The 14,121-nt window shown below is 34.8% G+C and overlaps 1 protein-coding gene across 4 annotated transcripts in view; it reads right to left on the bottom strand.

Annotated features, from left to right (window-relative positions):
• Window positions 1-14,121, bottom strand: part of prkcz (protein kinase C, zeta) — a 104,047-nt gene that overhangs the window by 15,638 nt on the left and 74,288 nt on the right. For all 4 annotated transcript variants that reach the window (XM_059503909.1, XM_059503912.1, XM_059503911.1 and 1 more), the window contains 6 exons: window positions 13,984-14,070; window positions 7,893-8,028; window positions 7,698-7,785; window positions 7,352-7,471; window positions 5,052-5,131; window positions 1,284-1,373 (listed from right to left, as the gene is read on the bottom strand). In XM_059503909.1, the coding sequence (XP_059359892.1) occupies window positions 1,284-1,373; window positions 5,052-5,131; window positions 7,352-7,471; window positions 7,698-7,785; window positions 7,893-8,028; window positions 13,984-14,070 (601 nt within the window). The remainder of the gene's footprint in view (window positions 1-1,283; window positions 1,374-5,051; window positions 5,132-7,351; window positions 7,472-7,697; window positions 7,786-7,892; window positions 8,029-13,983; window positions 14,071-14,121) is intronic.

Here is a 14,121-nt window from a genome sequence, read left to right as displayed (position 1 = left end):
CTATATTGTGATGTATGTCCGAATAAAATAAATTATAGAAAAGAAAAGAAAAAAAAGAAGAAGAAAAAAATGCAGAAAGGTAAAAATTCGAATTAAAAATGAAGCATATTCATGGATGAATCATTGAATCATTCATTAATAACCTGCATTTAGAATAAAAAAGGTATGGCCTGTTTACATCTCAGGCCTTTTTTAAAACAAAAAACTACATATTGTGTAACATTTGTGATCTATAATCTATAATAAAGTGACAAAAGTTTTTGTGTTTTATCAACAGTTTTTTTTTATCAGAACTAACCGAAACCCCTGTTGAGACATATTTAAAGGGTTCATGGGTTCAGGCCTTATTTAGGTGGGTAAAGAGCCCCAAACCCCCAAATATGCAGCCTCAGCAGCTTCAAAATCAGCATGAAACAATTAATTTTACTTCTGTAACTTGAGATTTAGGCAGAACTTGATTTTAACCATTAACAGACTAAATCATGAAATGTAAGCTTTACAGACCAGAATGGCTCCAAGTGTTAAAATATTACAAAGTCAAGCATTTTTTCTTTTTGGAATAACACTGCACATGCATGAATTTTAATATCATTTTAACAAAATAAACAAATGTAATGTGCTTAAAAAGTAGCTGTGAAAGATTGAAATTGTATAAAAGTAATTACCTGTTTTTTGCATAAATGTTTAAAGAACATGATGATTCTATAAATGACAGGAGTGTAAATTCTATGTAAATTTATAAATTCTCTTCGCAATTCAACAGGTGCAGATTCTGTGTGAGACTATATATGACAGTCTGACCAAAAGTCTATTAACTATACTTCTTCCCTCATTCTAACCTATCAATCTCTACCTCTCCGCATTGCATCCAAAGTTTTCTTACACATACTAATACACTCATTACACACTCACACACACCGCTTTCTACAGCTCCTGAATATTGTATGCTCTCTCACTGACTTTCATGTTTCAGCATTGTGTGCATCATTTATACCAGACCAATTAACATCCCCCCTTAAACCTTGTGCCACTTCAGCAAAGGCTGAATCTCATTTGATATTCTCTTTCATTTCTGCAGCTGGTACGGAGGATAACGTCCAATTATCAATGGCCACACACTGCATCCTCTCTTCCCATAGTGTTCTTCATAAACAACTTTGAAAGAGCTGCTGTAATACTGGCTTAAATATATAAAAAAAGGAGTATTCAAGATGCGGGGCTGTGTTATAGATCTTTTATGCTTTCCATATATTAAAAAGTGACTTAAAGCCATGTTTGCCTACCTGGTCCCAGTCTATGCTTCTGAAGAATGTATGAGACTTGATGTCTGTGAATCCGGTCTGAACTTGGCATCCCAGCCTCTCTTTTGGGTCCTAAACAGAACACATACTCTATTAATAACATGTCTAACAAAAGCCAGATCTGGTGCAGAGAACATCAAATACATGGAACCTATTCATTTCATGTCCTCTTTATTTCAGCAGAATGGAGTTTAACACATTCACTCTAGCATATGTTGCAGACATTATCTTGTGCCCTGAAACGTTAGATGAGGATTCAGGGGTCTGGAAGTTACTCGCTGAGTTGATCTACACTCATTTAATCCCAATGAAGAGGGCTGATAACACTGATTACAGGCTGCTGTTGAGTTTGAAGAACCCCAGAGCTTCAATAAATGCAATTTGTCTCGACGATTAAAGGAAAACGCTTCATTATTCACAGATTTAATCAAGCCGTCACACACATGGGCACACGAAAAGAAGCTTGCACACACTCAAGAGATTGGTTTCATCTGGAGGATGATGACCCTCCTCATTATAGCACATATATTTGTTTAATCAGAGGCAAACTACATGCACATTTATGGAGAGTAAAGAGACTCATTTATAAACCTCAGTGTGCAAGGTTTCAAAGGACAAAGAATAAACAATGCATTACGTAAAGAATTATATACGATGTAATTGAAACATTCTGGTATATATATATATATATATATGTATATATACATTTTTATTATGAATTTTAAAACATAAAATGTAAAAGGTGTAACGGTACAGTTCAGTGCGCATGTGTACTGAACAAATAAAATAAACATGAATGAACATCTCATGCTTCAATCGCTCAATCAGTTTCAACAATGGAAAGACGTCAAAACAAAATGCCAGGGTAATATTTAATACCTCAGGCAAGTCATCAGTGTCTGCAGCTTATTAGTTCACTAGAGAAATTAAGTCTAGAGAAGATAATTTGGGAAATATTAGGCCATATACTTATTATATTTTACTTTACCTGTTAGTGATGTCTTAAAGGGTTAGTTCACCCAAAAATGAAAATTAGCTTATAAATTACTCATCCTCAAGTCATCCTAGGTGTAAATGACTTTCTTCTTTCATACAAATCCAATCAAAGTTACATTAAAATTTGTCTTTGATCTTTCAAGATGTTTAAAGGGGTCATACGATGCTGCTAAAAAGAACATTGCAGGCTACTGGTTCAGGAAACTGGTCCTCATCCTCCATAAAATGTGCAGCAAACATCTGAATATTTGGGTTTAACTGTTCTGGAACAGTGTTCAAATACAACTTATCCACTGATTTCTAGTAGTGTCCTCTTTTGGAAGACCAAACAAGTAGTTTCACTTTCACAACAAAACACACAGCGATTCCACGACATGGCAGTGGCGACAACAGAGAGAATAAAAATTAGGGCCTTCTTTCTTTGCGTGAACATCGGGGCGGCATTATGCAAATCTTCCCACATAGTGATGTAGAGTAGAGCTGAAGATCTTTTGCCAAACTTGTTTTGGGCTTAATTCCTATCATTTTACATGAACTCGGGTCGGGCTCAGGCTTGTGCTCCGGTTTGCGCTCCAGTTTGTGTGGTAAATGAGTGGTCATGATGCATTTCGATAAGCGAGAGAAAAATGTGAAAATGGATGCTGAGAAGGTGAGTCTGAGTCTGAGGTGTGGAAAAGTTTTGACGATGTTTATAATAGAACAATGAGCCAATGGGTTTTGTTGCTGGACGCACCATCAGTGAGCACAGGAACGCGCTGAAGCCATCTACAGTGGATTTAATAAATTTCCTCCACAAAAACATGTAGCCTAACCTTGGTGAGTAAAAGGTTTTTTAAATTATAACTAAATATTAATTGAGTCTTAAATACATAATATAGCTAGACAGAGTATATAGTCTAATGTTGGCATTTTTTTTAATTAAATTACAGCTGCTAGTGGCGAAGCAAATCCAGCGGAGCCTTTATCTTAATTTCGTTATCTTAATTTAAAATTTATTTGAATTTAATTTGTTATGAAAGACTCATTTTTATTGGCACGTTTGCCTATTTATAGGCTAATTGTCTGTCTAGGCCTATTTAGAGTGCTGGGGTGTTACGATGTTACAGAGGACTTATTTTATTTCTTTGTTCCAACTTCCAAGCGGCCTATAGCCTATGTTAGTCATGAATAAATTATGTTAAAACATGTATAAATGACTCATTTTTCACAAAAGGCAAAAGAGCTGTGTGCGTGCGAACATTTGAATAATGTTCAAAGTTTCCTTACTTTAGCTAGGGAAAACCAGTCTCCTCTTGGCTTATATCGAAATCCTCCGACATTCTTTTTTTTTTTTTTTTTTTTTTTTTTTTACAAATCCTGGTTTTGTACTTCTAATTAGTAACCTTTGTTTTGTTTTGATCTTTTGCTACAGGAGGACTTTGTTCACCCCTGGAGCCGTGTGAAAATTTTATTTTTTTAATAGATGGGCACTTTTTATTTAACTTCTTTTGTACTGATGTATGCAACACCCACTGAGTGGCATTAAACAGCTTGAAAGATCAAAGACAATTTTTAATATAACTGACTGGATATGTCTGAAAGAAGAAAGTCATATACAGCTATGATGACTTGATGGTAAGTAATTTATGGGCTAATTTTCCTTTTGGGTGAACTAACCCTTTAATTAATGTACGCACAAATCTGTTAAGAAACAAGTTACGGTAAATTAATATATTTCAGCAACACATAGAAAATGTATAATTTAGAAGTTTAAAAACTGCATTATGTGCAACTTGCATGTTTGCATACTTTTTTTAAATTGATGGTTGATTTTTATATTTAAAAAATAAATAGTAATTGAATTTAAGTTTGGGCTCTGTTGTTAATTGTAAGCATATAGTAATGTAAAAGGGTCCCCAACAGTTTAGAGCATAAGCTGAGATAGATTTTTATCCCTAAGAAAACTTCAATTATAAATTAATTTGAAGTATTTAAAGAAAGAGGAATTTGTTCAGTAAACCACGGTTTCATTAAAAAAAGCTATTTTATATTTAGCTTCCCCCCTGCTGTACCGAAACCATACCAAACCGTAATGTCAAAACTGAGTTTATACTCCTAGCATTTACTGTAAATATTTAGCTAAAAATATAAATCCGAATAGGCAAAATAAAGAAACACTAAAACAACAAATGACTATTTTTATTGCTATAAAAATAGTCATATACAAAATAAAGAAACACTAAAACAACAAATGACTATTTTTATTGCTATAACTGACATTAGCTAATTTTACCTGCCTTTAGCCTGCAAAAACTAACTGCTGTGTAAATTACTGTGAATTATGTTTCCATGGTAACGACCACTTCTTTGATTGGTGCATTTCAATTCAGGGTTGTGGGCAGTAGAAATTCATTGAATTTCTTTTAACTTTTTTTTTTTTTTCTCAAAGTTGAAATTCCCAGTCTTACAGTATAGTTATAATAGAAGCATGACATTGAAGAGGGTAGGACTGTTCTGTAATGTTTTTCAAGAACCCTTTTATTAAAGCACCTTACAGTACATTCAACCTATTGGGAATCCCTTAACCTTGGTATGCTACATGAACTACTACTTGATATACAGCAACAATAGTCTATACAACAGCTTTTTACTTCTTAACTCTTTACAGTGTCGTTTTTGTCCACTTTTTCTTGTCTTCTTGTGTTTTGCAATAACACGACAGTTGTATCGCACTCTGCAGTGTTCTTTCACGTACAAAGTACACCCTGTTCTCACCTTGTTTAGAAAGCCTTTCAGCACACTCGCAGCCTTAACAGACAATGACCTGGGAATCCGTATCGGCTTCTCCAAAATGACTGAAAGAGAAGACAGAAGATAAAAGCGTATGAGTCATTCTTGCAGAGTATGGTCGTCGTGTTGTGCGGCGGTGTTAGAGAGAGACAGGCTTTAACCCACATGCACAAAATCTCTCACTCGTACGCCCACGCACTACAGACGCCTGAATAAACCCTTCAATATTCAATCAAAGACTCAAAAGATTCCTCCCCGCTCCGTGTTTATTTCTGTAAATTCATAAAATTCTGTCGCGGTGTTAAGTGGATTTAAAACACCCCACAAAAAGTAAAAAATGTGTCTTTTTAATACGTCTCATCCCTGCTTTTTCGGATTTCTTTTACAGTTGCGCATCTCGGGCGACCATCCAGAAGCAAAGCCTGTTAAATTTCATCTCTCTCAAAGATAGAGTGCAGACGAGCGTTTATCTTTCCCCTCTCCGAATGCCACATCCCCTGTTTGTTTTCTTTTCCGAATGAAAGGCTAAAGGGATTTAAGTCTTGCTGGGGCTCTGCCCTGCTGCTGTGACGCGGTTTGGATGGCGGCCCGAAAGCGGCTAAAGTGTTGGCTCGGCGGTGGCAGCATCTGCCCTGCTCCTGGGTGGGCGGCGGAGCGCCGGCAGTGGGAGGCTGTGTAGGGCCGGGGGGAGGTTGGACTGGGACGGCGCTGCAGCATATGGACGAACTGAGGTTTGGATCGGGGGGAACGGAGTTCCGGTTGTGGAGAGAGATCCAGGTTCATGTCGTGTGTGTCTGTATGGATGAGAGAGATCCAGGAGCATGCTGCCCTCTCTGCTGGAGCACCAGAGAACAGACAGGGAAGCAGATGACCACACAGTCTCTGCTCTGGAGATGGACTGGAGGTGAGGAAAGTGGGGATGAAAGAATGTCCCATAAAAGGACTAAAAAAATGCCAGGTAGGGCTCACAAATGTTAAATTATATATATATATATATATATATATATATATATATATATATATATACACGCTACAGAACACTACAAAAATCTACACTACCGTTCAAAAGTTGTTGTTTTTTGTTTGTTTGAAATTGATCAAACCGTGACAGTAAGACAATTTATTATGCTACAATTTTTTTTTACAATTACAATTACTTTCTTCTTTTTGTTTTAGCAAAAAATCTTTAAAAATTATCATGATTTTCACAAAAATATTAAGGAAAACAATTGTTTTTAACATTAATTACAAGAAGAAACGATACTTGAGCATCAGATAAGCATATTATAAGGATTTCTGAAGGATTGAAGACTTGAGTAATGGCCGCTAAAAATATCAGCTTTGTCATCACAGGAATAAATTGCATTGTAAAGTATGTCAATACATTAGTATTTATTATATTTTTTTATAAAATATGTTTTTTAAAAACAGTTACTTTAAAATGTAATGATATTTCACAGTACTATTTACTGTACTTTTGATCAAATGAATGCAGCATGCAGAGACTTTTTTTGGTTTTTAAATTACATTTTAATATCAAGAGTGTTATCTCCACAATAAACCATATACAACTCTAATAAGAGCACATATCTAAGTAATAATATTACTGCTTTAATACTTTGAATAGTCAAATTATGCCATGAATAATTTTCATATAAAGGAAACATTTAATTCATTCTAAGTAATTATAATGCAGGCGTGTTCTAAATATTTTAAATTAACTGTATGCTTTAATTAATCATATAAAGATAAATATTAACCTTCAACTAGATATGCTAATGGAGTCATGTTCAAAACACATTCAATCTTTCCATTAAGTCATAAATGTTTTAATTAATAAAATCAAACTTGTGTGACAGCACAAAAAGACTTATATTCATGTATTTAACTTTTAACCAACAAATTAGGGAGAAAACAAAAAAGCGAATCTTTTTATTTTCTTTTGTGAAGATTATTTAAAGAAGAAATTTAAGAGGGGGGCGAAAAATATGAATGTAATACTAATTATTGTAAAGATGAGATGAAAAAAAGATTTTTAATTAAACCGTTTAAATTAAATTACTCCGTTAACATTTTCCCAAGTTGGAAATATATGGATTAATATATATCAGTCAGAAGGACTGCATCACTGTAAAAAAAATTGAGTATGTTCAAAATGAACACCCAACAAGTGCCAAATGCAAGTAAAAATTGGCTTGGCAACTGAGTAAAACTCACAGTGGACATTAACTTCATTAGGAACTTACATAAATAATACAGTTTCAGTTGAATTCACAAGAACTCACCCTGGAAGAGATATTCCTCTGTGTTCATATCAGGATTGTCAGTGATGATGTCGAAGGGAGACCGGCCTGCCATCATTTCAAACATGAGCACTCCCAGAGCCCACCAGTCTACACTGAACCCTGAGAGAGACAGAGACAGCAAAAATGCCAAAAAAGTGTGAGTGTGTGTGTTCTATCTTTACCAGTGTGACTGACTTAACAAAAAATATATATTTTATTATTCTTTCAGTAACTTTAATGACTTTTTTTTTTTGAATTTCTAAAATATAATTATATTAAACACTGGGCTCTGTTTAACTCGGGATTATACAGTACTGATAATGAGTATTCATGCAGTCAAGCCTACCGTAATCCTCTCCCCTCAGGATCTCTGGGGCGATGTAGTTGGGCGTCCCGCAGAATGTGCTGGTGGTGTCACCTGGTCTGATTCCCTCCTGTAACAATTCAAAAAATCTGTTATGAGTTTTACCCTGTGTTTAAAGTATGTTTTTACTTAAGCGGAGATACATCTAAGACGATTTCTTTTAGCAATAGGTTTTACCTTGCACATGCCATAGTCTGTAATCTTGATATGGCCATCCTGGTCTAATAGTACATTGTCCAGTTTTAAATCCCGGTAAATGATACCCTTCTCATGCAAAAAATTAAGAGCGATGCAAATTTCAGCAGCATAAAATCTGCAGGAAACAGGAAAAAAGAAGTCATTGGTAAGATTCATTATCAGACATACAGATGAATTGAGAAATGCACATTTAACACAAATACGATACCATTCAAACATTTAGGGGTGGTAAGATTTTATAAGTTTTATTAAATAAGTCTCATCTAAGCTCTATTTTTTTTTTTTTTATCAAAAATACAGCAAAACACTGTAATACTGTGAAAGATTATTATTTAAAACAGCTGATCTATGTTAATGTATTTACATTTATTTCTGTGATGGCAAATTAATTTTCAGCAGCCACTAATCCAGTCTTTAGGGTCACATCATCCTTCAGAAATCCTTCTAATATAAATGATTTGGTGCTCAAAAAATATTTCCTATTATTTTCGATGTTAAAACAGTTGTGCTGGATAATGTTTAAAATGTACAAACATTTATTAGAAATATAAATATTTTATAAAATGATAAATGTCTTTACTGTCACTTTTGATTAATTTAACATGTCCATGCAGAAAAAAAAAGAAAAAGAAAAAACTAATTCTGAACAGGGGTTTATCTGCATTTTGTCAATCAATCAAAATCAAGAATTTAACTATTAAGGTACTGTATAATAATCTGTCCTAATCATTAGCGATATAACAAGTGTCCAGTTATAAGCAATTAGATGAAATTAGCATTGTACACTAACAAAAGCAGTGTGATGGAGTGATATAAACGCATGGAGTGGAGTGACCCAATCAGAACCTTTTAAGTTTAGTGTGCAGTTAAGCAGAGTGGAATTGTGAACCAATTAGATTTCACAGTGGGCGGGGCTACTCAGTCCAATGCTGCAATCAAGGAAACCAAGCAACTGTCAATACGCTGAAAAGTCAATATATGTGAAATCAACACAGGGCATTAGATAAATATGTATATAAAATTTTTTCCTGACTTCCCCAAGTGGGAGCTGTGCTTCCAACTGTCAGCATTCGCCTGTCTAAAGTTAGCAAAACCAAAGATAAAAAGAAAGGTGTTCAAAGTAGCAAGAATGAACAGTGACATTTCCGATCAGGTTTCACGTCTGGCACTCGGCAGTGTTCGCTTCATGTTGGCACGCAGCAAGGGCTCATGAGACCTTTAGGAGCAACTCATGAATATTTAGGCTCATTAGTCGTAATTAGCATGTGTATTTGCATATGTGTGGTGTACAGGACGCATATTGATGGAGCTGCTCGGGGTGCGCTTGACTCACCTAATTAGCCCGTGTTTGATCTCAGTTTATCAGACGTGTGAAGGGGGGCATTACAGAAGCGCTCTGATCAGTCGCTGTAAGAGGGTTCAGTGAGGAGGAGTCATCATCTATCAGACCTACCTGCCTCATAGACAGAGTAATATAGCCCAAAAGAAGTGTATGAGATCTGCATTCAAATAAAGGTGTGGATTTGGTTCAAACATTATGATGGACGATTTTAAGTTAATAAAACTACCCAGATGAGTCATAATTTTTGAAGACTGGCATCTGCAAAAGGTGCTAGAGCAAATGCCATAACGTCGCTTAATACTTGCGCTCACTAGTAGCAAGTAGCAACACTAATTTTTGATTTATGTAAAAATAAATAAAATTTACAAAACGTGACACATTCAATTGATTAAATGTGGCAGTAAACATTTTATAATGTAACAAAGGATCTCTATTTCAAATAAATGCTTTTTTTAAAACTTTCTATTCATCAAAGAATCCTAAACAAAATAAACCTTTACTTTGTTTTCATGAAAGTATTCAGCAGCACAACGGTTTTCAACACTGATAATAATAAGAAATGTTTCTTGAACAGTAAAACAGCATATTACAATGATTTCCGAAGATCGTGTGACACTAAAGACTGTAGTAATGATTATGATGCAATGATGCTGAAAATTCAGGTTTGCATCACTGCATCACTTAAATATATTAAAATAGAAAACAGTTAGTGCTGTTAAACTGATTAATCATGATTAATCGCATCCGAAATAAAAGTTTGTGTTTACATAATATTTATGTGTGTAATGTGTATATTTATATGTACATTTACATTACATTTAGTCATTTAGCAGACACTTTTATCCAAAGCGACTTACAAATGAGGACAATGGAAGCAATCAAAATCAACAAAAGAGCAATAATATACATGTACTATAAAAGTCTCAGTTAGCTTAATGTAGTACACAAAGCAAGTTTTTTTTATTACATAATAAATAAAAAGAAAACAGATAGAATAGAAAAAGAATAGAGCAAGCTAGTGTTAGATGCCTTTTTGACTGTTATATTTATAATAAATAGAAAGAAAATAAACAGATAGGACACAAAAAGAATAGAGAAGCTTGTGTTTTTAAAGAAAACAAGCAGTTAGAAAATGAAAGAGTGCAAGTCTAAAAGGAGCAAGTTTTTTAAAGAATAGAATTAGAATGGAGAGTGCTAGAGTTAGAGGGTCAAGTAAAGATAGAAGAGATGTGTTTTTAGCTGATTGTTAAAGATGGCTAAGGATTGAGCTGCTCTGATTGAGTTGGGCAGGTCATTCCACCAGGAGGGAACATTTAATTTGAAAGTCTCATTGAAATGGCACAATAAAGTGACGTTCACTTGCAGAATGAAAGCTTCTAGAGGGCACATAAGTCTGGAGTAATGAATTTAGGTAAAGGGGTGCAGAGCAGGGGCGGATCTACCAGGGTGGCATAGGGTGGCAAATGCCATCCTAAAAGAAAGCCTTGCCACCCCAGTTGGCAGCAACGAATTAAAAGTTATGGCCAATTTTAAATTTTACGAGCGCGAATCTCCAATGTCCGACTGCAGTGAATGAGCCAGCACGAGAGGATGACAGAGCGGCAAGAGACTGATTTGTTTGGAAAACTTTCTGAGGTAGCGTGCGCGACGCTAGGGAACCAGGAGTCGCGAGGAGACACAGGAGGAAAGAGGTAAAAATGGATTATCTGTCTGTCAAGAAATGAAGCTACAGTGAAAGCACAGACTTTGAGATGATAAATAACTAACGTTACAGTGGTGTAGTATACTAAGTGATACGTTACCCACTTTTAAAAAGCGTGAGGATACGTAACAACTTCGTTTTGTGTCAGAACTTTCACACTTTCATTCATAAAATCTGTGTTTGCGAAGCAACAGGGATTTAATCGCAGAATTCAGTCACAAATGGAACTATAACTTCTAAATCAAAATGTAGCTCATGACTGGTTGAGTTAGATGGTGATTAACACTAAACAGAAGAAAATCAGGTGAGTCTCCCCAGCTGAAAATGTCATTGGCTGTTAAAGTCTTGTGTTTCTTATAATAAATTGACATGTGGATAACATTTAATCTTTCATAATGCTCTCAATTACATGTTGATGCATACTGTATGCATTAGTGAGTGTGGTGGTGCTTATGGGGTAACGCTCTGGGACAGTTGAGAATGAGGTGGGGGGATCACAGTATACTCACTACAAAAAACACATTTTAAAATGTGACACTGGTGTAAATCCTGCTGAATATGAAGCAGTGTTGTTGTTGTGTATATATATATATATATATATATATATATATATATTAGGGGTGTAACGGTACATGTATTCGTACCGGACCGTTTCGGTACAGGGCTTTCGTTATGGTGCACGTTAGCACCGAATGACCGAATGCAATATTTTGTGTGCGGAACATAGGTACATATTCGTGTTTCCACACGAACATATTAAGTGGCGGAAGTCTCTGCGTTCAGCGCAAATCCCGCCCTGCAGCTGATTCTAAAGTTTTCAAAAGGCATCACGCGAGTGTGAACATCACTACAACTAGGAAAAAAACGACCGTAATTCAAATGCAGCTCCCGTCGGCATTTAAACAGACCTTTGCTCTTATTATATATATATATATATATATATATATATTTTTTTTTTTTTATATATGAGCAGGTCTACAAGCTGGGATTGGTAATGCTGCACTGTAATCATAGTTATTCAGTTATATTTTTCATTATATTTTATTATGTGATATTGGTTTGAGACTGAGAGTATTTTATTTAGTGGAGAACTTTGCAGCAGTATTTTATTTATTTTTCTTTTTTATGATAAATATATATATAAGTGTTTAAAAAAAAGTGTAAACAAATTGTTAAAATTTTTTATAGTAATAAACAACGTGCAGTTTAATGTTTGCATTTCTTTCCCTTGAACCGAACCGTGACTTTAAAACCGAGGTACGTACCAAACCGTGATTTTTGCGTACCATTACACCCCAATATATATATATATATTCCTAATATATATATATATTCGTATACAGTCAGTCAAAAACAGTATGCTTCCCCTCTCACACATCTTCCACTCATCACCTGTGTCTTAACCTTAATGCCTTTCCTGTGCTAATGCCCCTTACTTCCATCACACTTCTGTCTCCTATTAAGTGAGATCACATTGTATGGTCACTTATTCCTTATGTGTTTCAAATGCAAGACATTATTTGCATGAGATTAAGTTTGTAAATGGCAGTCTGTGCCCTTTTGTAGTGAGTACACATACTATTTATCACCAAACTGTGATGACTGTGACTAAAATCATTATATATAGGTCTGCCATATGTTGCTACCCCTCAGAAATTCCTGCCCCCTTCTCGCCACCCCACCAATATTTTTCTAGATCCGCCCCTGGTGCAGAGCAAGTGGTGGTTTTGTATGCAAACATCAATGCCTTGAATTTTATGCGGGCAGCTATTGGTAACCAGTGCGAATTGACAAACAGAGGTGTGACGTGTGTTCTTTTCACCTCATTAAAAATTAATCTTGCTGCCGTGTTCTGAATTAATTGTAAACGTTTGATAGAACTGGCTGGAAGACCTGCCAAGAGAGCAATGCAATAGTCCAGCCTGGACAGAACAAGAGCTTCAACAAGGAGTTGTGAAGCAACTATGTAACTTTATATAATATATAGTCGGGATCCATAACTTACAAAGAGATGATGTCAACCCTCAAACAGCATACAAAACTACCAAATTTTGCTATAAGTTTGATGTAGTGCAGTCAAACAATAAATCGTGATTAATCGGCTACAAAAAAAGTTTTGGTTTGCCTAATATATGTATGTGTTCTGTGCATATTTATTATGCATATATAAATACACATACAGTATATACTTTGAAAATATATGTATTTACATGCTTATGTTTATATTCATAAAATGTATGTTATAAATAAATATATTTAATATATAAATATAACATTCTTCTAAAATATATACATGCATGTGTGTGCATTTATATATATATAATAAATATAAACAGCATACATATATAATGTAAATAAAAACTTATTTTGGATGTGATTATTGGCAATTAAGTGTTTGACAGCACATTGCTGTTAATAGTGTTCACCATCTGTCTGATTACATGTCATTAAATGACTGCATGATTTTTACTGTACATTTCTGCAACATGGACATCAATTTAAGATAATCACCACTTATAAACTACTATTAAATATAATGTAGAAACTTTAATTTTCTGTAAAGCTGCTTTGCAATTATTTGCATTGTGAAAAGCACTAAACAAATAAACTTGAATTGAATTAATCGATTTGACAGCACTAGAAATAATATTTCACAATGCTGTTTTGTTTTTTTATTGCATTTTGCCCAGATGAACCGGTTTTAAAAAGTGAAACATTTCACAGACTCCTAATGTTTGAACAGCAGTGTTAATTTATTTTGCCATCACAACTATTAACTATTAGGTTATATGGTGATTTAGAGTTTATTATGTGCATTTATGATTGTTTTTCCCCTGCTGTCTCAACCCATTTTTGGTGGGCTAGAAACCCACTAGTTAACTACTACTTCTGATCGCTTTGTTCCTTTCTCCTTCATCCACACATTCCATCCGTTCAATCTATTCTATCTTACATAAAAAGATGGCTAATTTAAATGAGCTACCAAATTAAAACTAAAAACTAAAAAACTTTTTATTTCTACACACCTGGCATGTTCCTCTGGAAGCTTCCGCTGCTTCTGCATATGGAACATGAGATCTCCTCCATTCACATAGTCGATCACTAGGAACAGCCTAAACGGAGAGCAGGAGACACTCATTAAACTTATGTTTTGTTTTTTCTCT

Source organism: Carassius carassius, chromosome 21 (genome assembly GCF_963082965.1).
Source record: "Carassius carassius chromosome 21, fCarCar2.1, whole genome shotgun sequence".
NCBI lineage: Eukaryota > Metazoa > Chordata > Actinopteri > Cypriniformes > Cyprinidae > Carassius > Carassius carassius.
Note: the sequence above shows the minus strand (reverse complement) of the source record. Positions and strands in the feature narration are given on the sequence as shown.